Source organism: Octopus bimaculoides, chromosome 15 (assembly GCF_046866305.1).
Source record: "Octopus bimaculoides isolate indiv1 chromosome 15, ASM4686630v1, whole genome shotgun sequence".
NCBI classification, from domain to species: domain Eukaryota; kingdom Metazoa; phylum Mollusca; class Cephalopoda; order Octopoda; family Octopodidae; genus Octopus; species Octopus bimaculoides.
In genome coordinates this window covers 24,723,540-24,748,539 of record NC_142942.1, presented here as the reverse complement: position 1 = coordinate 24,748,539, position 25,000 = coordinate 24,723,540, and the positions used below count along the sequence as shown (strand labels likewise).

General features: G+C 36.8%; 1 protein-coding gene across 1 annotated transcript in view; it reads right to left on the bottom strand.

The window, feature by feature from the left end:
• The window catches only part of LOC106873739 (myosin-IIIb), a 177,470-nt gene that overhangs the window by 14,142 nt on the left and 138,328 nt on the right, over positions 1–25,000 (bottom strand). The window contains exons 14-16 of the mRNA XM_089363346.1: positions 23,986–24,048; positions 17,246–17,303; positions 10,325–10,380 (exon numbers count right to left, since the gene is read on the bottom strand). Of these exons, the coding sequence (XP_089219472.1) occupies positions 10,325–10,380; positions 17,246–17,303; positions 23,986–24,048 (177 nt within the window). The remainder of the gene's footprint in view (positions 1–10,324; positions 10,381–17,245; positions 17,304–23,985; positions 24,049–25,000) is intronic.

Below are 25,000 nucleotides of genomic sequence, written 5' to 3'. Positions count from 1 at the left end.
AGAACATCACATACATACATATATGTATGTATACATATATATATATATATATGTATATATATATATATATATATATATATGTATATATATATATATATATATATATATACATGCATAATATATATATATACATGCATATATATATACATGCATATATATGTGTGTGTGTGTGTGTGTGTGTGTGTGTGTGTGTGTGTGTGTGTGTGTGTGTGTGTGTGTGTGTGTGTGTGTGTGTGTGTGTGTGTGTGTGTGTGTGTGTGTGTGTGTGTGTACGTATTGTGTGCACTCGTGAGTGTGCATGCGTATGCAAATGTGTCACTGCCCTAATTTCTCAAATTTCTCACTCAAGAAACAAAACCGGTCTGCAATTTCGAAGCAAGGTTCTTTCATTTGAATTTACAAATCAGCCAGATGGTGATGTATGTATGTATATGCATGTATGTATGTATGCATGCATGCATGCATGTATGTATGTATGTGTGCGTGTATATATGTATATATTTTTGCTGGTTTTGGAGCGTTCTTGCAAGTATATGGCATTACGACATCTTCAGATTTGCATGTTTTGTGTGTGTGTAAACTCACACAATCTCACATGTTTAGACATGCACTTATGCACCTATATGCCAAACGTTTAGAATGTTTCATAACTTTTGATTGTTCCATTGACAGATTGTATCTGTAATCTAATTAGTCTCCTGCTTTCTGGTTTTGAGAAACCTGAATTCACAAAACTAGTACTGAGGCTCTCTGTTAGATATAGTGGGGGCTCCAATAATTGCTGGTATAAATTTGAGGTTGTAATCCGGCTGGAACAACTGCAAATTTCTTTATAGTTCGGCGTAGGTGTTTTACTTTTTCAGTGATCTATAGCTTTGTGTTGACATCTTCTGGGAAATTAACTTCCACTACTTTCCCTCCTGTCTTCTACGTTGCCTTTTATTGATTTTTTCAATGGGACATTCCACCAATACTATTTCTCATCATCATAGCTATGATCCCAACATAGTATATCAGCAACTACATTATCTGATGTGTCTTTCCTTGCTGTTGCTAATGTTTTTAGCCACAGATTAGCCATAATCCAACAGATTCTAACAGCCATATTACGTACGAATTGAAGATTTTAGTTGTCTCTTTTGGCCGGTCGAGTGACAACATTGTTATCTGGTGATTTAAGAAGAGTCACAAAGAGAACACAACTGGTGGTTGTAGTAAGAGGAGAAGGGATAGAAAGAGGTCACAACTGGTAGTTGTGGTAAGAATAGGAATAGAAAGAGAATATAACTGATGGATGTAGTAAGAGTAGGAGAGAGAGAGAGAGAGAGAGAGAGAGAGAGAGAGGATATAATTTGTGCTTGTGGTAAGAGAAGACATAAAAGTGTGGGTAAGACTAATGGGTGTAGTAAGAGTAGAAAAGACAGTGAAAGGACACAAATAGCGGCTCTGTTTTTATAACGGCCATGTGTATTTAATAAAACCCCTTAAAGTAGGAAGCCCAAAGTCGAACATGGAATTTGAACATGGTGTAATTTGAACTCTACAATTAAAACAACGTAATTAAGGTAAGACATATGCACCGCCACCTTAGTAATTTTACTCCGCCACCTAGTGTCGAAATTCAAAAATTTATAAACAAAGATCAACCATCAAAAAAAATAATAAAAATAATGAAGAGAAACCAAAAAACAATCAAAAAAGCACAAATAAAATCCCTGCTTTCTTGTTTGAATATTTTAGTTGTTGTTTAACTCCAAATTAATCCTGACCAAGCAAATAACAAGCCTATGATCAAAACGTTCCGGTTGTGACCACCCCGACTTTTTACATATCTGGGACCAAATTATCTAATACGTGTTTTATTTTATTCTCTTTTATTTTCGAAGACAGTACGGTGTGGTTTGAGGAAATTCGACTATTATTTCTGGTAGGTCAGTGACCATATAAAAACCCCTTTCATTGTCTTAGACTCAGGCTACGGTGACATTTAAGTCTTTTTTGAAAGAAAAAGAAAAAAACAAAATAGAAAACAAAACAAACATGTCAGTAAAGAGAAACATGCAAATTATCCAGATCGTCCATAGAAGTTTCCCACGTTTAAACACTTTCTTTTTTCCGCATTGTTTTGACTCCTGTTTTTCATGTGACTCAGAGTCGAAACAATTGAAAAGAAAGACACCAAAATAATCTGTAAATAAAAACTCCAGTTTGTTGTTTTAAGAGGATTCGTTTAATTTATGTAAATGAAATTCGCCCTAATTGTGAACGAAATGCGCAAAAAATTACTGTAAAATGTTATTTATATCCCTGCCATTTAAATACATTTAAATACATTTGAATACAGCAACAATAACTAGAAAAAAGACTTCCCTTCATCCTCACAACACTGACAATATTTTGTTGTCGATCAGGAATACCAGCCACTGATTCAACACAACCCTCCAGAAACTGGACTTCTTTATGAAGAATAATCTTGTTTCTCCTAACAAAGGTTTCCCTCATATCGAAACTACGCGGTCACCATTTTGAAACCGAAAGCTGATTTCACTTGGATATTTCCACCGATTGGGCTCGAACAACAAACAGCTAAATTGATCGTTAATGGACTGCGATATTTTAGCCTCTACATTCATCGAATTAAACGATAATATTTAAATCCCTCTCTCTCTCACTCTCTCCTTCTCTCTCACTATCCTCTATCTCTCTCTCTCCCTCTCTCTCTGTGTCGCTGATTTCTTTTTTCTTTCATATGATATTTTTGGTCTTTTATCTTTTACTCGTTTCGCTCATTGGACTGCAACCGTGCCGTGCCACGGTCGGGATGGGATTCGTCGAACAAATCGACACCAGAAAATGTTTTACTATTACTTTAAGTCTGATACTTATTTTATCCGATTTTTGCCGAACGGCTAAGTTAATTGGTACAAACACAAACACAGACGATAAAATAATTACTAGACTTAAAGTAACAGTAAAACATTTTCTGGTGTCGATTTGTTCAACGAATCCCATCCCGACCGTGCCACGGCACGGTTGCAGTCCAATGAGGGAAACGAGTAAAAGATAAAAGACCAAAAATATCATATGAAAGAAAAAAGAAATCAGCGACAGAGAGAAAGTGGGAGAGAGGAGAGTGAGAGAGAGAAAGAGAGAGAGAGAGAAAGAGAGAGAGAGAGAGTGAGAGAGAAAGAGAGAGTGAGAGAGAAGGAGAGAGAGAGAGAGAGAGAGAAGGAGAGAGTGAGAGAGAAGGAGAGAGTGAGAGAGAAGGAGAGTGAGAGAGAAGGAGAGAGAGAGAGAGAGAGAGGAATTTAAATATTATCGTTTAATTCGATGAATGTAGAGGCTAAAATATCGCAGTCTATTAACGATCAATTTAGCTGTTCAGTGTTTGAGCCCAATCAATGGAAAGATCGAAGTCAAATCAGCTTTATTTTTCAAAATGGTGACCACATAGTTTGGGATCAATATTTTGTAATTAATATTTTCTACAAAATAATGGATGATAAATAATTACTAGAAACGTTGTCATAACGACGAGTCTGGGATGTGTCAGTGCTGGTTATGGCTTGGCTTTGGTTCGATGGATTTATTCATTTGCCTGAAGTATGCTCATGAGAGGCGACCATAGAGGAGCTGACCCCTTGGAATATAGGGTTTGTCTCAATTGAGACAAATACAAGGACAACCATAACAACCATTTAGAACCACAATAACACCCACAAAAACACTGACAACAACAAATTGGGCTCTAATTTCTCTAGAGTAATACTATGTGTAAAACATGACACCCTAGGCATAACACCAACATGAACTTCTAAGTTGTTGTCTCTTGAGGTCTCTGGGTGAGACTTGGAGCCAACTTGTACAAAGCAAAAGTGAAACATAACAACAATAATAATAATAATAAGTCTCTGGCTGCCCAGTCCTGGTTAAGAAGGAATATATTCACAGACATGACAGAGTTGGAACCTATATATACTGGAAGCTATGTCAACACTATGGAATAACAACAGAAAAAAGATGGTATAGACACACGGCAAAAAAGGTCACAGAAAACAAGACAGCAACTATACTCTGGGATTACCAAAACACACAGACAGAGAAATTAAGGCAAATAGGCCCGATATAGTTGTCAGAGAACACCAAGAAAAAAATGCTTTCTAATCGATGTATCAATACCAATAGATAACAACGTTTCTCTAAAAGAAATGGAGAAACTTTTAAAATACAAAGATCACGAAATAGAGGTAACTCGAATGTAGACTCTAAAAACAGAAACAATTCCTATCATAGTAGGCGTATTAGGTATGATAAAAAAAAAACATTGAGACAAATACATAACAAAAACACCAGGACTTAAAAGTATATATAACATACGAAAAATAGCTCTACTAGGTACCACACACATCCTGCGTAAAACACTTTCAATACAGTGAAAGCAAGAGCACCACAATAAACCACAGCATATACCCAAGGCACATAGAGCTCTGCTCAGTAGTGTAGTGAAAGCACGTGATAAAAAATAAGATTACTGGATTATAAAAATAATAATGGCTTCAAAATTTGCCACAAGGAAAGCAATTTTGGTGGAGAAGATGAGTTGATTACATCGACCGCAGTGTTCAACTGGTATTTATTTTATCAACTCCGAAAGGATGGAAGGCAAAGTCGACCTCAGCAGAATTTGAACTCAGAACCGGAAGACAGACGAAATACCGCTCAGCATTTCGCCCAACGTGCTGACGATTCTGCCAGCTCGCCGCCTTTTATAGTAATAATAATAAGAAGAATTCTTTCTAATGGAAACACAAGGCCTCAAATTTGGGGGAAGGGATTAAGTCGATTACATCGACTCCAGTACGTAACTGGTACTTAATTTATTGACCTCGAAAAGATGAAAGACAAAGTCGACCTCGGCGGAATTTGAACGCAGAACGTAGAGACAGATGAAATGCTGCCAAGCATTTCGCGCGCCGTGCTAACGATTCCGCCAGTTTGGAATAAAACCAAAACCTATCATAATGCTAGTCATTTCTACTATAGGCACAAGGCCTGAAATTTGAGGGAGGGGACTAGTTGATTAGATCGACCCATTACTCAACTGGTACTTAAGTTATCGACTCCGAAAAGGTAAAAGGCAAAGTCGACCTCGGCGAAATTTGAACTTAGAACGCGCAGACAAACGGAATGCCACAAAACATTTTGCCCAGCGGGCTAACAATTCCGCCAGCTCGCTGCCCTAATAATAATAATAATAATAATAATAATAATAATAATAATAATAATAATAATAATAATTTCTACTATAGATACGAGGCCTGAAATTTGGGGGAAGGGGTTAATAATGATAATAATAATAATAATGATAATAATAATAATAATAATAATAATATAGAAATTGCAATTACTGACCCCAGCTGAGATGTCGGTGGAAAGACCATGGCTTGTAGCTGTGTTCCAAACTAATCATAGAATTATTCTATTAATAATGATAATATCGATAGAATAACGATGACCAATCGATCAGCTGAATGTGATGATGTATCCTTGATCAGCGTCGAAGGCAAATTAATCACGTCTTTAACTTAAGAACCTTTTACGTAAACATTGAGTTTCCTTATATGGGCAAAGAAATGTGTCTGGGTGTAAGATCTGGGAGTGGTGGAAGTGGGGTGGGAGGGTAGCGGTGGATGTGCTTTAATGAGTGTAGGCTTGTGTGTATGTGTGCATGTGTATGTGTGTGTGTGTGTGTGTGTGTAAGCTTGTTTAGCAAGTGTTTGTTTTGACTGTAGGTATGTAACCTTTCTCATTGGTGTTGTGTGAAAGTGTGTGTGTGTGTGTGTGTGAATGTTTATTTGAACATTTTTACTTGTTCTTAATAAGTGTAGGATTATGGTGAAGGTATGTGTATGCGCGTGTGTGTGAGTGTATGTGTGTGTGTGTGTGTGTAGGTTTCTGTTTAAAAATGTTGGTACACTGTGTGTATATGTGGGCCTGTGTTTACCTTTATATTTGTGGTTTTGTGCGAGCCTTAATGGGTATGTGCGTGTGTGTGAGAGAGAGAGAGAGAGAGAGGCTGAGAGAGGGAGGGAGGGAGAGAGAGAGAGGCTGAGAGAGGGAGGGAGGGAGAGAGAGAGAGGCTGAGAGAGGGAGGGAGGGAGAGAGAGATTCAACATGTTTGTATGAGTTTTTAAGGTTAGTGTAGCGAACATAAAACCTTACTTTTAGTGTTTGTATGTGTGCGTGTGTGTATCATTGCGTTTATGTGTATGTGTGTATGATTTTATGCGTGTGTGTGTGTTTGTGTGACCGGATGGTTGAGGGATTTGCTTTGCAGTCATAAGGTTCAGCGTTCAGTCTTAGTGCGCTGCGTCGAACAAGTAACTTGTTCCACAGATTTCATTTAATCCACGCTTACTCAGTGAAACTGGGTGGATGGAGGCTTTAACCACCCGGTGGGCGTATGAAGTGCATCCACAATTAAAAGGCAAACACTCACACTGATGCTTTCAGAGAATTACATTTTTAGTATGTCTTAGGAATACCCAGCCACCAATTATTTATTTAATGAATAAATAATTCGTTTGAACGAAAGCCTGGGACACTTAGCGTCTAAAGTGACGGAGACCCATTTTCTATTGTTTACTCTCTCTCTCTCTCTCTCTCTCTCTCTCTCTCTCTCTATCTATCTATCTCTCTCTCTCTCTCTCTCTCACCCCTACATGATTTCTCTGTCTTTCTCTCTCTCTTGTGTGCACGCTTATGTAGACCTACGTACGTGTATTGGTATGTGCATGCGTGCGTTTGTGCGTGTGTTTCCGTATATACGTGTGTGTGTGTGTCGTGCGTGTACATCTTAATGCTTATTCTATGTCAAGTCCTATATAAACACAGTATGTATTTGTGTGTCTGAGTTTGTGCTCCAACCATCGCTTGACAACCAAAAGAGGTCGATAGCATAAATTGCCGGATTTTAGAAAATACGTCTTGAGCTCAATTCGATCGACCAAAACCGTTCAAGGCGGTGCCCCAGCATGACCGCATTCCATTGACTGTATAAAAGATACAAGATATATGAATGCATATACACCTACATTCGTGGGCTCTTTTCCCCCGCCCTATGGTGGCACGGTGGTCGGCTTGCAGGCCGTGTTTAAAGGCAACACCTTCCGCGTTCTTTATTGAAAAGTTGGGAGAAATGCTGACTTTCGAAGTTGTGCCCTCAAATGCAGAGGTAACTTTCATTTTGAATGGTGGTGTCCCAATATGACCGCAGTCAATTGACTGAGCCAAGTGAAAAAGTAAGTAATGCATGTCTATATTTAATTGTGAATGTTTTGAGTATCTATATGCGAATGTGTGTGTGTGTGTGTGTGTGTGTGTGTGTGTGTGTGTGTGTGCATATTTATTTATATGGATGTGTACATTTTGTGTAAGATTTTGGTAAATCCCGACGCCCACCCGTATAGTTAATGCCGGTATAACGGGTATGGTGTATCCGTAATTAGTAACGCTATGATCTTTTGTAGGTGTGGATATGAGTGAAATCCTGATGGTGGGATTTTGAATGAGTGTTTAGTGAATAGTGATGAGTTAATGTGTACATAAACTCTACGCATACAAGCTATCTACACCGACATTTCCTTGCAAGGAGTAAATAGCCACATTTCCCTGTACACATATCCGTGTATGTATGTATATATATATATATATATATATATATATATATATATATAATAATAATAGTATAGATTTAATCAAAAGATTAAATGTGGTACTTAAAATGTTTGAGGCACCAGAATTTGGTAGGATAAAAACCAAAAACAAAATCAAGAGATTTGGTGAATAAAATTTGAAGATAAGCAACAAAAATTCAATACGTACTGCTATAACCTATTGAATTTTTGTTGCTTATCTTCAAATTATATATATATATATATACGTACCCACACATATGTATACATGTGTATGTGTGTGTTTAATTCTATGGTGTTTTTGAATGTTACATCTGCGCGGTTATATTTTAAAAAATGTTCCTTTATTCCCATTCATTTTAAAATCCTGTACATTTTATAAAAATTGAATTTGTAAAAGCAATTTAAAACTCCTTTTAATAAAATGTGAGGCAAGTGTCTTCTTCTTAATCTAGTTCTTAATCTAATTCTTCTTAATCTAGTTCTTCTAGTTGTTTCCATTCATATACATGGCTGAAGTGGTATGTATGTATGTATGTATGTATGTATGTATGTATGTATGTATGTATATGTGTGTGTGATAAAATCACCTGTCATCTTTGCGTGCTATGACCCGATCCGTCTAAGTCTTCCATACAACACGCCCCGAAACGCATTAACCACGGGCCACCCAGTTAAATTCGCCAATAAAATAAAAGAAAAATGATTTTATGAGCAAAAGTGAATATAATCTAAAGAATTTTCTTTATACTTCTTTATTCATTTTATTGGAATTTTATTAGAATGTTTTTATTTGTTTAACTTGAAATACAAGTTATCATATGACGAGATATTCGATTTGTTCACACGTTGACAAATTTACTTAGCATTTTGTGAAATATTTTACTGAAAAAATAAATATATTCATTCTGGCAACTTTTCTAGAAAGTGTAAAATTGAACTGAATTTTTAAAAGAATTGTCAAATGAAGAAGGATTTTGCTTAGTTTTCTTCTTTCACTAGGTTTGGTCTGAAGTCTTTTAAAGAGAATTTAGCTAAGATATTGCAATACTTCCTCAGGCAAGGCGGCGAACTGGCAGAAACGTTAGCACACCGAGTTCAAATTCCGCCGAGGTCGATTTTGCCTTTCATCCTTTCGGGGTCAATAAATTAAGTACCAGTTGCGTACTGGGGTCGATCTAATCGACTAGCCCCCTCCCCAAAAATCTCGGACCTTGTGCCTAGAGTAAAAAAGATTTCCCTATGGGCTTTCTTTTCTAAATTTTCCTTATTTTTGATGAGAAATTTATTCTCTTTTTAAATTTGGATAATGGCAAGTTTAACCATTTTGTTTTTCAATAGGTTTCAGCTAGGTTTTTTAAAAATCTTATTTTGACCTGTCTTTCTTTCCCCCCAAAAACCTTCTGAAAGGTTTTAGCTATGATTTGTCTCCCTCGTTGATTTACACTCCTGATAAATCAACAAAAGCAGAAGGAGGAGGGGAAAAGGAAGGAAAGTGGGAGTAAAAGATCACAGAAATGAAACACATTCACACATGCACGTATACAGATCATCATCATCTTCCTTACCACCACCACCACCACCACCACCAACTAGATCCTCCTTCTCATCTTCTTCCCCCTCCTCCTCCTCCTCCTCATCATCATCATCAACAACAGCAGCAGCAGCGTAGTTCTTATGAACCAATTAGCTGCATCTTGCGTTCAAGTCTCACACGTTTCTTCTCTTCTCGTCATCCATACCACTTGCCCCTTATTAAACTTCGGACAAACTACTTTCTCTCCCCAATCCTATTTTCCTTTTGAATTAATTCTCTACATATTACCTCCGCCCAGGCTCACGTTCTAATTCCTCCTCTCGCCACTCCTCATACTCTGTCACCCCTTCTTTACAAACATAACACCCAAAAAAAAAAACAATTCTTTCTCTTCAGATCGCCCCCCCCCCCGCCACCTCCACCGCTAAAATCCTCGTCTGAGTCACATTGTGCCATAAAAACTTACCACATTATTCTCGCCGACTGAAACGACTTTAAAGACTTAGGGCGAATGACTTTTTTTCGGGTGATTAAACCAGAAAAAAAAATAGAATAGAAATTTAATAATGTTGCTAATTAAAGGAGACAACAATAGTTAAAAAGGGAACCTTTGCACGGTCGTTCGACTTGCTAGAAATAGCTACCAAATTTTCTCCAAATCCTATAAAGGAAGGGTGCACACAATAGTGTTATCTTAAGCATGTTTCAAAGAAGATCGGATGATCGTGACTGGGTCATCTCTGATCATCGATTAAATGGACTAGGACTGACATAGGATCAAACAACACAAAAGGAAGGATCTATTAGAAAATGTAGTCCTAGGCATACTTTTCCCTATCATAAATGACAGGATAGTTACAAATGTAACATCTTTGAGTAGAGATTTATTGGATTAGAACTGACTTGTGGCTAAGAATAACAAGAAAGAAGGCAACATTAGATAATGTAGTCCTAAATACACTATGCCTGATAAAAAAACTAGAAGAGATATCCACTGCTGGAACATCTTTGATCACACATCAGTTTTTTTTTGTTTGTTTTGTTTAAAGATGAAGTAAGAAACACGAACAACATAAAAGAACTCTGTGATTACCTGATAAAATGTGGATCGGCTGAGCTCATTTTGTTGAGAAGATCTGTCAAGGAATTCTGCCATGGAAGAGGACGATGGGCATGGAGGATTCGGGAAGAGGAGTCGCCGAAGAAGAAGAAGAAAAAGGAAAATAAAAAAATAAAATAGAAAATAAAAATAATCAGTAAATAAAACATAAAAATATTAAAAAATGAATCAGTAAATAAATTTTATAAAAACAAAAATAAACGAAACAGTAAACAAAAGAAAAATATTTATAAAATATTATTTCAAAAGTATTTAAGGAGGAGGAGGGGGGACAGGATGATAAAGGGCTTAGACACAGACTTAGGTCTTGTCATGTGTCCCAGGACGACACAAAAGACGAACTTAACCCGGTTTCTATGGCATGTAAATGACTGAGATTACAAAACTCCCTCACACTGGATGGGACACCAGTCCCTCGCAGAGTTAATTTCCCCAGTTATTTCTGGAACTCATTTACAGCTGAATGGACTGGAGCAAAATATACATACATATATATATACATACATATACATATATATACATATATACATACAAATATATATATACATACATTATATATATATATATATATATATATATACACATGTATACACACACACACACACACACACACACATATGTATGCAACACGTGTGTTTGAAAAATTAAAAAACGGAAGCGCTTACACTCACAGTATAAAAATTTCATTCCAAAAGGTTCTTGTTATCTAGTTCATGTAAGACTCCAAATAGTAAATAACTTTTAATGGTTTAGCTACAAACAGTGCGACTGTATCAAGTATTTTTAGCCTTTAGCAAAAGATTTGATTATATATATATGTATATATATAACACGAGAGAGAGAGAGAGAGAGAGAGAGAGAGAGAGAGAAAGAGAGATAAGAAGATAGATAGATGAGAAGATAGATAGACAGGCTATACACAAGTTAACTTCCTTTGATACAATCAGTAATATTTTCCCATTACTGTTATTTTAACATTTAAAAAGGTGATTATGGCGCTGTATAAATGTAATTTCTCTAATTTCGTTATGTCTGTATGTTGTCGATATCCGTTTTAATTATGTAAAAGTATCTTTTAATTAGAAGGAATTGATTTTGAAGAAACAAAACAATATCCCAGGAATACACCGATCAGTTAATACGAAAGAGTTACACGTTCAAAGAAATTACAAATAAGTTAAATATACTTTAATTAATTTTACTCTTTTACTATTAAACGTTTATCAATAATCAGCCGTTTATTCACTCATTGTTCCTCAACGGATGTGTAATCTGACTGTTGAAGTTTACTTACGTGTAAAGGGAGATAAACGTTAGCGTAACATTGCACTATATTTTTTTCCTGACCTGCTTTGGCGCATGCGCATTTATATTAATAATAATACGTGTCTAACTTATTGAACGGCACCAATAATTTATCTGAGCAGGTCTCTTTTTCTAGAAAATTCTATCAAAATCTATAGGAAAAAAAAGAAACTTATGTTTAAATTATAATATTGTTTTTATTCGTTATTTTATTTGGGTATTAGATTAAGAAATAGAAACCAGTAATACACTAGGAACCGTAGAATAACCGTCTCTACCACTCACTAACCGTCCAAAAACCATTAGTTTTCTCCCTTCTATTATTTCTCTTATCCGAAATATCTAACCATTAGGAGCTGCGGTTTTAACCCGTTTCTTTGCTTCGTTATTTTAGTAAGCTCCGTGTTGTAAGAAATCTAACAAATGGATTTTCGTTTTCTTTTTAATAAACGATTTCAGAACAAAGCACACATACACACGGGTAATCTTCAAGTTTAGGGAGGTAAAAAAAGTAAATAAAAATACAAGGGAAATAATTTAACGTCTTACTAGTATTATCCGTACTACTTTGAAATGTGCTTTTTTTTTTAGCTGTTTCTAAATAAATCACACACGTTTTTTTTTTCTAAAACAGCATGCGACGGAATTTTTTCTTATAAAAGTTTCAAATGTTTTTTCCTTTTCCAAAACGGAAACGAAATGGTTTGCAGAGTGAGGTTCAGCATGCAGTTCTAGAAATTCACCTACTCAACATTATAAACTTCAGAAATGGCAGCCAAAATATAAACGAATGTTTTTTCTTTTGGAGTTGAATTCCGCCGCTACTATGATATTCAATCACGTGTGTGATTTATTTATAAACAGCTAAAAAAAAAAAGAAAACACATTTCAGATTGTACGGATAATACTAGTAAGACGTTAAGTTATTTCCCTTGTATTTTTATTTACTTTTTTACCTCTTTAAACTTGAAGATTACCATACACATGTATATATAATACGATGGGCTTCCTTACAGTTTCTGTCTACCAAAATCACTCTCAAGGTATTGATCGACTCGGACCTATAGTGGGAAACACTTGGCACAGGTGCCGAATAGTGGGACTGAACCTGAAACCTTGTGGCTGCAAAGCGAGCTTCTTGACCCCACAGCCATGCCTATTGTTTACTTTGCTTTATTTGTTTTATTTGTGCTGCTGCTGCTACTGCTGATGTTGTAGTTAGTGGAATAATTGAATCTTCTGCTGAAATACCACACTTAGAGGACGTCCGAGACATTTACGTTCTTAGTTCAGTTCTCGATGTTATCAACTTTACGTTTTATTTTCTGGAATGAAATAAAATACCAGCAAAATATTGTGGTCGACTTAATCCTCTAGATCCCTAAATTTCAACACTTGTTCCTATTTAAAGCAAACACTTTTCTTTGGCCCTGGAATCGTAACGCCGTTTACCAGATTTCCATGGCGTAGAAATAGCCGAGATATTAACATTCCTCTGAAAGGAACGTTGGATCGTTGTATGGTCCAAGGGTAGCAATTATGAGAGAACGAGCCAAGCCGATGACATTGATCTCACCCTTTGACTGTTACTTAACTTTATCGAACCCGAAAGAATGAATGGCAGATTCTTGACCCCCGTAGGAATAGAACCCAGAGCGTATTGAGCCGGAAGAAATACCGAAGGCATCTGATCCGACGGGATAACTGTGCCGCCACTTCGTCGTCTTTCACCCTATTTTAGAAACTGTTGTGTAAAAATTAACCATTTAAGAACATTAGGAATAACACGTATTTCAAGACATACAAAAATTAATTTAGACTCTGTAAGCGTATAAATGATATTTTCAATCATTCGCAGATCAGCTGGATACTTCAGAGATGAAAGAGAAATTTTAACCTCCAATTGAAGTGCCTTCCCTGAATACATACAACCGAGTGAAGTCCAGTAATACTGCCCAAGGGCCAGGCTGCGATGTTAAACAAGACGACAGATTAAGTTTAATACTATAAGGATATGATAAATTGAGTGTTGTGGGGGACGCTGTGCTTGTCCTAAGATTTTCCATTGCTTACAACTGTCTCAAGTTAAAACATTTGATTTAAGTAAATTGAATACATTTGAAAGTGGTTGTAGTTAGAGATAATTGTATATTATATAAAAGTTTGTATTTATTGTTTGTTTATATTATGTTGTGCTGTCCATTTGTAAAGCTCAGAGCTCACAGGGCCGAAACAAATACAACGAGGTATTTATTTTATCGACTCCCGCCATCCCCGAGAAAAGGGGGGAACATCAATGTTATGGCGGCCGAGATTTGAACTCAGAGAGTGAGAAATTGGAACCAATAGTGTGAGGTACCTCGTCCGATGCTCACACAATTCCGCCAGGTGGCTGCTTTGGATTAGTTCCTGTAACATCGCCAAGACTACTACAGTAATCACAGTCACCAGGTGGCGATGGATCGAGTCTGCCTCCCAGGATTTGATTGACAGGATTTGAGCTCAGTAAACAAAGAGACTCGAACAAAAATGGCGACGTATTTAATGTTCCTCTCAAACAACTCTGCTAATTATCTCCCTTTCTAACACCATTTATTGAATTCGAACTTGATCTTTTGTTTGTTCTTACAACAACGTTGTTTGTCTTTTTCTACTTGATACAAGTCACTTGGGACCGAAATATCGTGAGAAAAAGAAACGGAAGAAAAGGAAAGGCATACAACTCACTACATCACATCACCAGATACTTATAAATGAAACTATGCGAGATGAATTACAATATTCTCAGGGCAATGGGAATTAACTTCTTTATTTTCACATAAAATTTATTTTATGAAGAAAACAAAAATAAGAGGAAAGAAAAAGAGAAAATGTTTTCTGCCAATCTTTCAATACCTTCAACCTACTACTACTAGCAGTAGTAGTAGTAGTTTTATTAAGGAAGGAAGGGAAAATTGTTTCAATCTGTCCTGGTGACAGACTATGCATGATATTTTAAATCAATAAAAAGTTTTCAGGTTTTTAATTCATTTCTTCTATTTCGGCTTCTTTAACCAAGTCACAAAAGAATACACACACGCACCATTCATTGATGCCTTTATCTATCTATCTATCTATCTATTTGATCTCTCTCCCTTTCCCTCCCCCTCTCTCTCTAGCTATCTGTCTGCCTGTCTATTTCACCTCCCTCTCTTTATTTGTTTGTCTGTCTGTATTTTATCTCTCTCCCACTCCCTTTCTCTCTATATATATATCTATTTGTATGTCTGTCTCTCTGTCCATATTTGAATATATCTCTGAATCACTCCTCTATTGCCTGACTCAGAGAGAGGACATTGAAACGGAAACAGTTGCATCAAGTTACATCATGACTTTGGCAACGCTGCAAAATTTATTTTAAATTTTATATCTATTGCATCTTATTCCGTTGTGTCCCGATCGCTGAGGTAGTTTTAGCAAAGTTGTTTCAATACTCAGGTCGCAGAAAGTAAATATAAAATGAATTTTACAGTTTTGCGGTCCTTTTCAGAGTTTTCAATTTACTTGCTATATTAATAGCTTCATCTACATCAAGCTAAAAATGTGCTTTCCTGGACTTCTCCGAACCCTTCTTTTGTCCTTTCAGATGAAGAGCTCGAAGCGTAAAAAACCCATTCTTTTTTCCACTTTTTTTGAGCGCCAACCTAATACACGCCATACATACGTCATTTTGCTGCTTGTTTTTTCTAATGTTCGATTTCACTATATAAATAAATATATATATGTGTGTGTGTGTATATAACGTACACGTACACACACGATTTTAATGCATTATAAATTGCGTATATGTCTGCACCAATATGCATTATATGCATTATACAATTGATTTGTGAATATTTCATTGTATTTTATAATGCGTGACATACTAATTGGTGCAATCCTGTAAACACTTTATTATGCACAGCAATTAATATTTCCTGAAGAAGGCTGCGAGACGGGCATAATATATTTATAAACCATAAAATGCCAGGAGGTTTGAGATTTGAATATATTGAACCGTTTGGCATCGTTAGGATTACGGTCGTTTGTGACAGACCATGCCTTTCTTTTTCTGGGTTTAAATCTCACTTGCGGACCGATGAAAAACCAACCTCCACTAACTACTCTGCCTATCTGTCTGTGCATACCTTTCAATGCCGTGTATGCCATAAGGTCTGCAAATCTAAAAGAGGCCTCAAAAGATATTTTAAGATCCACAAAGATCAGATCTTAACTGCAGCTCTTGGTGGTCCAAATCAGATATGCAATCTATGTGGGTGTTTTTCAATACAATGCCTGGTTTAAAAAACCAGACAATGTGTGATGGATCTAAGGAATAAGTACAAGAGGTGGTCAAATTCTGCATAAGGAGGAGACAACCCCTACATATATATATGTGTGTGTGTGTAGAAATGCACATATGGCCACTGGAAAGCTATAGATGAATTGGTTACAGCGGTGGTTTGCTGCTATAGATTTGCAAGGGGCGGCTACGGGGATTAATTCCGGTCTTGGCGAGGTCAGCTAAGGGGATAAAGACAGAACCCGTAATCTGTGGATAAAGACAGAACCCGTAATCTTCAAAGACCTCCAAAAACATAATTGATGATGCGTCTCAGAGTTTCTATGAAATGTTTCTTGGAACAACATACATACAGACATAAATATATAAATACACATATATACATACATACACACGCACGCTCGCACGCACCTTCCTACACACACACACAGCTATTGATCTCCAGTTTTCCCATTTTATGTAGACAAACATGATCCTTATTGAAATCAAATTTGATTTTGTTGAGCACTATTAGTGAGGAATATCTTGTGTTTAGACGAATTTTTAATGCGTTTATTACGAAATCCTAATCCTACGTAGTTATTATCTGCAGCCACTCTTACACACGCACTCGAGCAGAGAGAGGAATGTACGTGCAACCATGTGCACGCATATGAGTATAAACCAGATGAAAGGGTCGCTCCGAAGATTTCCATCTGAGAGAATTCTAGAATGGAACATTTTAATGGTTTCCGTAAAATCGATTCAGTAAGAAATGTAGAGGGTACTTTGTTCCTTTGTAATAGGTACTCGTGCTTACAACACTAGACTTATACACGTTCGTCTATCTATCTATCTATCTATAGCTCTCTCTCACACACACACACACACACACATATATATATATACACACACACACTCGCACACACACTTTCTTAAAAGCTGCAAAGACATCACAAAAACTGTTACTCAGAGTTTCACGTCCCCGTTCGTCGGGAAGTTTTGGTTTTGTCTTTGCAGCTTTATTAATAAAGCGTATTACTCTACCTCCGGTATTCGAGTACTATTTTCCCACCTTATTTCACATTTATGAGCTTACTCTGATTATATATATATATATATATATATATATGTATATACACACACACACACACGTGCGTGTATAACTTAATGAAGTACACACACACACACATATTCACATATATAATACACACATATACATGTATGTACAAGAAGGAAGAAAGAAAGCAATTGATTAGATTCCAAAAAAATATTTATGAGCAACTTACCCTAAAATATTGTCCAACTGTTGTTTGGTTTCTTTCACCGGTTTTCTCTCCCGAATTTCTGTTAGAAAATTTATATATGTGTATATATATATATATATCGATGTATATGTGTGTATATATATATATATCGATGTATATGTGTGTATACGCGTGCGTATTTATATGTAAGTGGAAATTATATATAATTTGTATATATATATATGATTTGTATAGATAATATATATATAACTTGTTATGTATGTATAAAAACAAAGATATATATACACACTCAAAAGAAGAACAAAGTAAAAATGAATGATAGTATCGTCGGTAGAATCCAAGGGATTATCTTAATATTGTAATCTCCATTACGGGGTAATCCATAGATATGGCTTTGTTATATTCTTCACATCCATTTTGGCAGACAGTGTTTCTGATGTTGTTCCTTTAAACAAAAATATATACATTCCTCACACGCATTGATATTCATGCATGTGTGTATGTATGTATGTGTGCATGTATGTGTGTGTATATTTATCTATTATATGTATAATTATTTGTGTATAAATATATATATTTATACTTATATATTTATGCTTGTATATAGACTGAGGTACCTGGGTTTCAAATCCCAGCGTCTCTCGAAAGCTTCACCTTTTTTGGCACCTGTGTCACGGATGGTGTTTACACACAACTGTTTGATCTTTGACTATGTGTTTAATGACATAGTAATGATTAGTCGTTGGGATTGTTGCTGTTGTAGTATGATTGTGGTGGTAGAAATGAGGGTGGTGATGGTGGTGCTGGGTGAAGGTGGTGGTGGTGGTAGTAATGATTTCGAGGTGGTAATGGTAGTAATTATTCCGGTTGTGGGAGTGGTAGTAGTGATTAGGACGATAGTAGCAGTAGCAGTAGTGGTGGTGGTGGTGGTGTCAGGTTTTCCACGGAGTGCAGAAATACTGGTGGTGTTGGTGTTAGTAGGACACGTGTAGATTTACACACACACACACACACACACACACACACACACACACACACACACACACACACACACACACACACACACACACACACACACACACACACACACACACACACACGTTTATATTTGAAATTTATTTATACAGAGCATAGCTAAGCATTATCTGAATATATGTTTATAAATGCATATGGATGTATGTATACAACACACACACACACACACACACATCAGTTGATGCACTTAAGTTAGACATAGCCTGGGCCAATCTTTGGCCGAAACATATCAAAGTTAAGTTATTGTTTGTGTGTGTGTGTGTGTGTGTGTCCTTTATCTTTTACTTGTTTCAGTCATTTGCGGCCATGCTGGAACACCGCCTTGAATGTATTTTTAGCCGAATGAATCGACCCCAATACTTATTTTTAAAGCCTGGTACTTATTCTATCGATATATTTTGCCGAACTACTAGATAGGGGGACATAAACTCACGAAAACTGGTTGTAAAGCGGTGATGAGGGGGGACAAAACCGGATACAAAGAAACACGCACACATATATATATAAGCCTGTCATATATATATATATATATATAGACAGGCTTCTTTCAGTTTCCACCTACCAAATCTACTAACAAGGCTTTGATCGGGTCGAGACTATAGTAGAAGGCACTTGCCCAAGGTGCCACGCAGTGAGACTGAACCCGGAACAATGTGGTTATATGTATATATGTATATCCGTCTATAAATCTATATATCATCTATATTATACATATACACTTTTATATACATATGTATGTATATACATACATATGTATATATATACATATGTATATATATACATATGTATATATATACATATATGCTTACATTATATTTATGTATGTGTATGCATGTGTATATGATAGTCAAATGTCTATAATGATATATATATATATATATATATATATATATATATATATACGAGGGTGAATCAAAAAGTATTGCCATTTTGTTTAGGACAGGTATAATCACCAACACAGGAACATGTATCATACATCAAAATGAAGCTGGTCCTCTGTGGATCACATCCCTACTTCTCAACACAGTCACCGTTTCTCTCAATAGCAATGTTCCACCTTCGAATGAGAGCATGTATCCCTGCCCCGTAAAATTCTGTTGACTGTTCTTTGAGCCACTTCTTCACTACAGTTTTCTCTTCCTCATCACTGGAATAATTTAGCGCCTTCAGACTATCATCCCTTCGGTCCCATGAAAAAGGGTTTGAGAGGCAAATATTATTCCAGTGACAAGGAAGTGAAAACTGTAGTGAAGAAGTGGCTCAAAGGACAGTCAACAGAATTTTACAAGGCAGGGATTCATGCTCTCATTTGAAGGTGGAACATTGCTATTGAGAGAAACGGTGACTGTGTTGAGAAGTAGGGATGGGATCCACAGAGGACCAGCTTCATTTCGATGTATGATACATGTTCCTGTGTTGGTAATTATACCTGTCCGAAACAAAATGGCATTATTTTTTGACTCACCCTCGTATATGCACATATATGTATATACATATATATGCATATATGTCGATGTATGTACGCAATGTAGATAGATAGATAGACTCTGAGTGAGAAAGGTGGAATGCAACAGATCACATGTCTAATAGTAAAGTCGTCATCACCAGTATCACTACAATTATCATAATCATTACCATCATTATTAATTAAATTCATTAATGCACCTGATCACATTACAGACTTTTTTTATTCAATAGTAGTAGTAGTAGTAGAAGTAGTAGTAAGATTGATGAAACCAAAGTCGAGCGACCTAGGACTAAACAGGAGCAACAAACACCATGAACAACAATAATAATAATAAAACAGCTACGAAAATCCACCATGCTTAATGTTAATGAGGATTCTTGATGTGTGTGTGTGTGTGTGTGTGTGTGTGTGTACGCGCGCGTGCATGTTTCTGAGAAAACATGTGTATGTGAGGGGTGTGTAGAAAAATCACACAAGAAAATTAAATAAAAGCAAAGGTGAAACTAAAACAAAAGATAAAAACAAAGAAAAAAAGTAGGTGGTGTGAGGGAAGGTGTGGGGAGAGGAGGAGAGAATGGTAAAGAGATGGATTAAGTGTGTGTGTGTGTGTGTGTGTGTGTGTGTGTGAGTGAATGAGAAAATGATGGTGACAAAAAATAGAAATAATGGTAGATCGATTGATCGATCTACTTTATTGAGAGGAGTAGGAAGAGGTTGGTAAGATGACATGAAATAAGAAGGGGTGAGTGAGAAAGAAAAATGTTGAGAGAGAGAGAGAAAGGGAGAGAAGAGAGAGAGTGTGTGTTGTTTGAATGTATAAGAGAGCGTGAGTGAAAGGAAGATTGTGTGTATGTGTGTGTGTGTGTGTGTGTGTGAAAAAGAGAGATAAAGAAAGGAAGAGAGGGAAAGGCAGAGAGACAGGGTAAGAATAAGAATAACATAAGTTAAAGTTTGTGATAACGAGAAAGGAAAGTTAAGAGAGAGAGAGAAAGAGAGTGAGTGAGAATGATGTGTATATAAAAGAAAGCGAAAGAGTCGGAGAGAAAGAAAAATTGTTGGTTTAAGAGTTGGAATGAGAAGGGAAAGAGAGAGAGAGGGGGGTGAGGAGAAGATAGATAGATAGACAGACAGACAGACAGACAGATATATAGATAGACAGACAGATATAGTATGAGTCAATAAATGTGTAGGAAGGAGAAAATATTTCAGGGAAGGAAGAACGGGAGAGAAAGAGATTGGGGAAGAGAGAAAGGGAGAGAGAGAAGGAGGGAAGAGAGAGAGAGAGAGAGAGAAAGAGTGGGGAAAGTGACAGAGAGAGAGAGAGAGAGAGAGAGAGAGAGAGATAGAGATAGAGAGAGAGAGAGAGAGAGAGAGAGAGAGAGAGAGAGAGAGAGAGAGAGAGAGAGAGAGAGAGAGAGAGAGAGAGAGAGAGAGAGAGAGAAAGAGAGATGAAAGAGAAAAAGATGTAGAAGTTGTTTAACGAGTGTTGAACAACTCTGTTGAAATTGTCGAAAAAAGTTGACATTACTGAGAAAATGTGGGAGGAGCTTAAATAAATGGTACCGGCTGGACGTATTGACAACATCGACATTTGTCTAACTTCAAACACCTCGGGTACCTTTCAGATATCCGGACACTTTACTCAAAATCTCTATTTATTGAATGACACATCATGTAACTATTAAGTTGGACTGCCCTTTGGAATAAGCACATAATCATTTGATTCGCAATTCAAGAACATTCTTTTTACGAGGAACGCAGAGAAGGCTTAGAAGGAAAATTTAGATATTTTTTTATTGTACGAGATCCAGATTATCTTGTGGCCCCTTTTTGCTTTGCTTGTTATGGGTTTCGTTTGAGAGTTAGCTTGTCTTCGGAGTCTTGGCTTTCGTTTGAGAGTTAGCTTGTCTTCGGAGTCTTGGCTTTCGTTTGAGAGTTAGCTTGTCTTCAGAGTCTTGGCTTTCGTTTGAGAGTTAGCTTGTCTTCAGAGTCTTAGCTTTCGTTTGAGAGTTAGCTTGTCTTCAGAGTCTTACTTAAGGGTTGGTCTTTCCTTCTTTTGGTGCATTTTAAGGTAAATAAAGTTTGTTGTTACTCTTCGTGATTTAGCCTCAAAATCAGTCCCGATCGAGTTTATTTAATTCCAAAGAAATTCCATCCCTGACCATCCTGTCTTTTTAAGCGTAATCTAAGATCAATGTTATACAACATGTCCTTTTAGGATTTTGATAGTGGTATCTTATCCTGCCAAGACTTTCGCTTTTTTTTTCAAAGGTGGTTTTACCTTTCATCCTTCAGATAAAGTAAAGAACCAATCAGAATACTGCAGTTGATATTGTCGATTATTCTTTCCCCTTTCCACAAATTTCTAACGTTGTACAAATACAAGAAACCATTAAGACTGTGGAGGACAGATTTAGCTGTTGTTTCTATCTACGAACATACAGAGGCTAACTCGTTGGAATGTGTTTCCCTTCATATATATAAGAGTAATGGAGACAAGGGAAGTAATGCTGCCAGGTATTGAAGGAATACTTAAGAATGATTGGGTTTTTTTTCCTTCCCTCAAGCGATAAGGCTTCCAAAGCCAGATACTCAGTTTCCCTGGTAGATAGGTGACCCAGGTCACCATATTCCCTCTGAATAAGACGACGCCTGTTCGTTGCAGAGTCCAGCAATTTTGGGGGGGGGGGAGGAAGCAAGTTAATTATTTCGACCCACTACTTGACTGGTACTTTATTTTATCGAACCTCCAAAGAGATGAAAGACAAACTCGACCTCAGTGGGATTTAAACTAAAAGCCGGAACAGATGCCGCAGAACATTTTGTCCAGCGTGCCAACGATTCTGCCAGTTTGCCGTCATCAAAGGAAAAGTTAACTTCGGCAGAATTTGAACTCTGAACGTAGGGAGCCGGAAGCGATTCTGCTAAGCTTTTCATCTGACGCGTTATCGATTCTGCTAAGAGGGATTACGAGAACGGATAATCCCTGCTCTCCTTCAAGATTCAGTTCAGCTCTTAATTCTTAGCTCAGAAGATAGACAACAACACAACACTCTCTGCTACGGAAACACACGAGTCACGTGTTTCTTACTACACCTTATCCTCCCACTTCCACTACTACTATCAGAGGTCATGGTTGCCATCAAAAGGTCACAGCCGCTGCCTTCTATCCCATGTTTAAGCTATAAACAAAACGCGAACTTATATTCACTTTTGTTTATATTCAATCTGACGGGGATTTTGTTTTTTTAACATCAATCAGTTTCTTCTGAGTCTCTTGTAAGGAAACATTTTATTGATTTATTGCGGCGGGAAACTGGGATAAAAAACAATTCATGACCCTCCCTCACGAAGAACTTGAAGATAATAATATTCATTATTGTTTACTCCCGATTTCTTATTGTTAAAAACAATTTGCGGTGTCTAATTCTCCCGAGATCAATAAAATAAACTTCAAGTCAAATCTGGGGTTCATTTAATAGACTACTCACCTGAACACCTCTACACCGACTAAAAGACCATTGTGGATACTACATCACTACTACACCAACTAGAACATAATCGCAGCTACAATAATACTACTACAATCGTAATAATACCACTAGTGGCACTGTATTAATCACTATAGTTACAATAACACCATCAGACTCCTGCTGATACTACTCGAACCACTCCAGGCTCAGTATTACAAGAGAAGGCCACTGGAAAGCCACTACAATTCCACTGAAGCTAAAACCACACCGATGCAGCCATTAAAAATACCAGAAAGCCATCATTTCCGTCAATAGATTAGCACTGGACACCACTAGAGGGTTGCTGATGACACTACTAGGACACTGCTGTATAAGCCATTCCTCTCTCTCGTCTTCTGTGGTGGTCATAATGTCGTGAGAATTAGTGAGTGTTTAGACGAGAGATATGATTGGACGAGATTAATTATAGGTTGTGTAGGTTCGATATTTGGGAGAAAACTGTCAGTTAGAGTCGGGGTAGAGGGTATCTGATATGGCGTTTCGATGATGCTATGGTAGTGGTGAGGTTGGTGGATGGTGATTCATTGATTTGATGAGGGTGGATTATATGGGGAAGATGGGATGGTGGGAAGTGAGGGTAAGGGGAGGGAGATGATATGAAGGGTGCAATCTGAAAAATAGAAAGGTGATAAGGAATACAAAGATGATGATGATAGTGATGATGATGATGAATATAATGCATTCGATGATGATGATGATGATATGACACAATACATAAGACTCACCTCTTTGAGGAATGAAACTCGTTAATAAAGTTATTTTTGCTTTTCTTTCTGGTCCCAAAAGAGCTGTGGAAGAGAAATAAATAAATAAATAAATAACATACAGACAGATATACATGCGCACACACACATGTATGCATGTGTGTGTAGCACATAAACGCGCGCGCACGCATATAATATAATAAATATATATATATATATATATATATATATATATATATATATATATGTATATATATATATATGCACATGACATTTGTTTAAATAAACGTAGCAAAATTTATAAACAATATAAATAATTAAAGGGGAAACAATCTAAAACCAGGAATCCTGCAAAACAAACGATTAAAATGTTTAATCCATCAACTCAGGAACGGACACGGAACAAAGCCCTTTTTTTTACCAGATTTCTGGAAGGCCGCGCTATTGTTAGATAGTCGTTGGACCTATATTAGATTTATCTCTCCGTTTGATAGAGTTTCTTTTTAGCCCTGGATGATGTCATCTGTTCTTAAAACTTTTATCTAACAATAACCTTCTTGAGACGCTGATAGTCTCTCCGTTGTTTCTTGCATTTCAAATATTCCTTGATAATGCTGTGACAATTTCAAAGATGCGAAGAATGAATGAGCCATTTTTCTGGTGTAGGTGTATTTTCAATGTTCGTTCGGAAAATGCAATGTAGGTTGTTGTGTTTTTGACAGGGAGACCAGTGGAGTATATTTGGCGTTTCTTTGGGTACAGGGCTCTCTATTTCAGCAACGCAAAAGTGGCTAATTTCCTTTCCAATATTTTTGCATTATAAGGCGACGAGCTGGCGAAATGCTGAGCGGTATTTCAGCTGTCTTTACGTTCTGAATTCAAATCCCGCCGAGGTCGACTTTGCCTTTCATCCTTTCGAGGTCGATAAATCAAGTACCAGTTGCATACTGGGGTCGATCTAATCGACAGGCCCCCTCCCCAAAAATTCCGGGTCTTGTGCCTAGAGTAGAAAAGAATATTTTTGCATTATGGCACT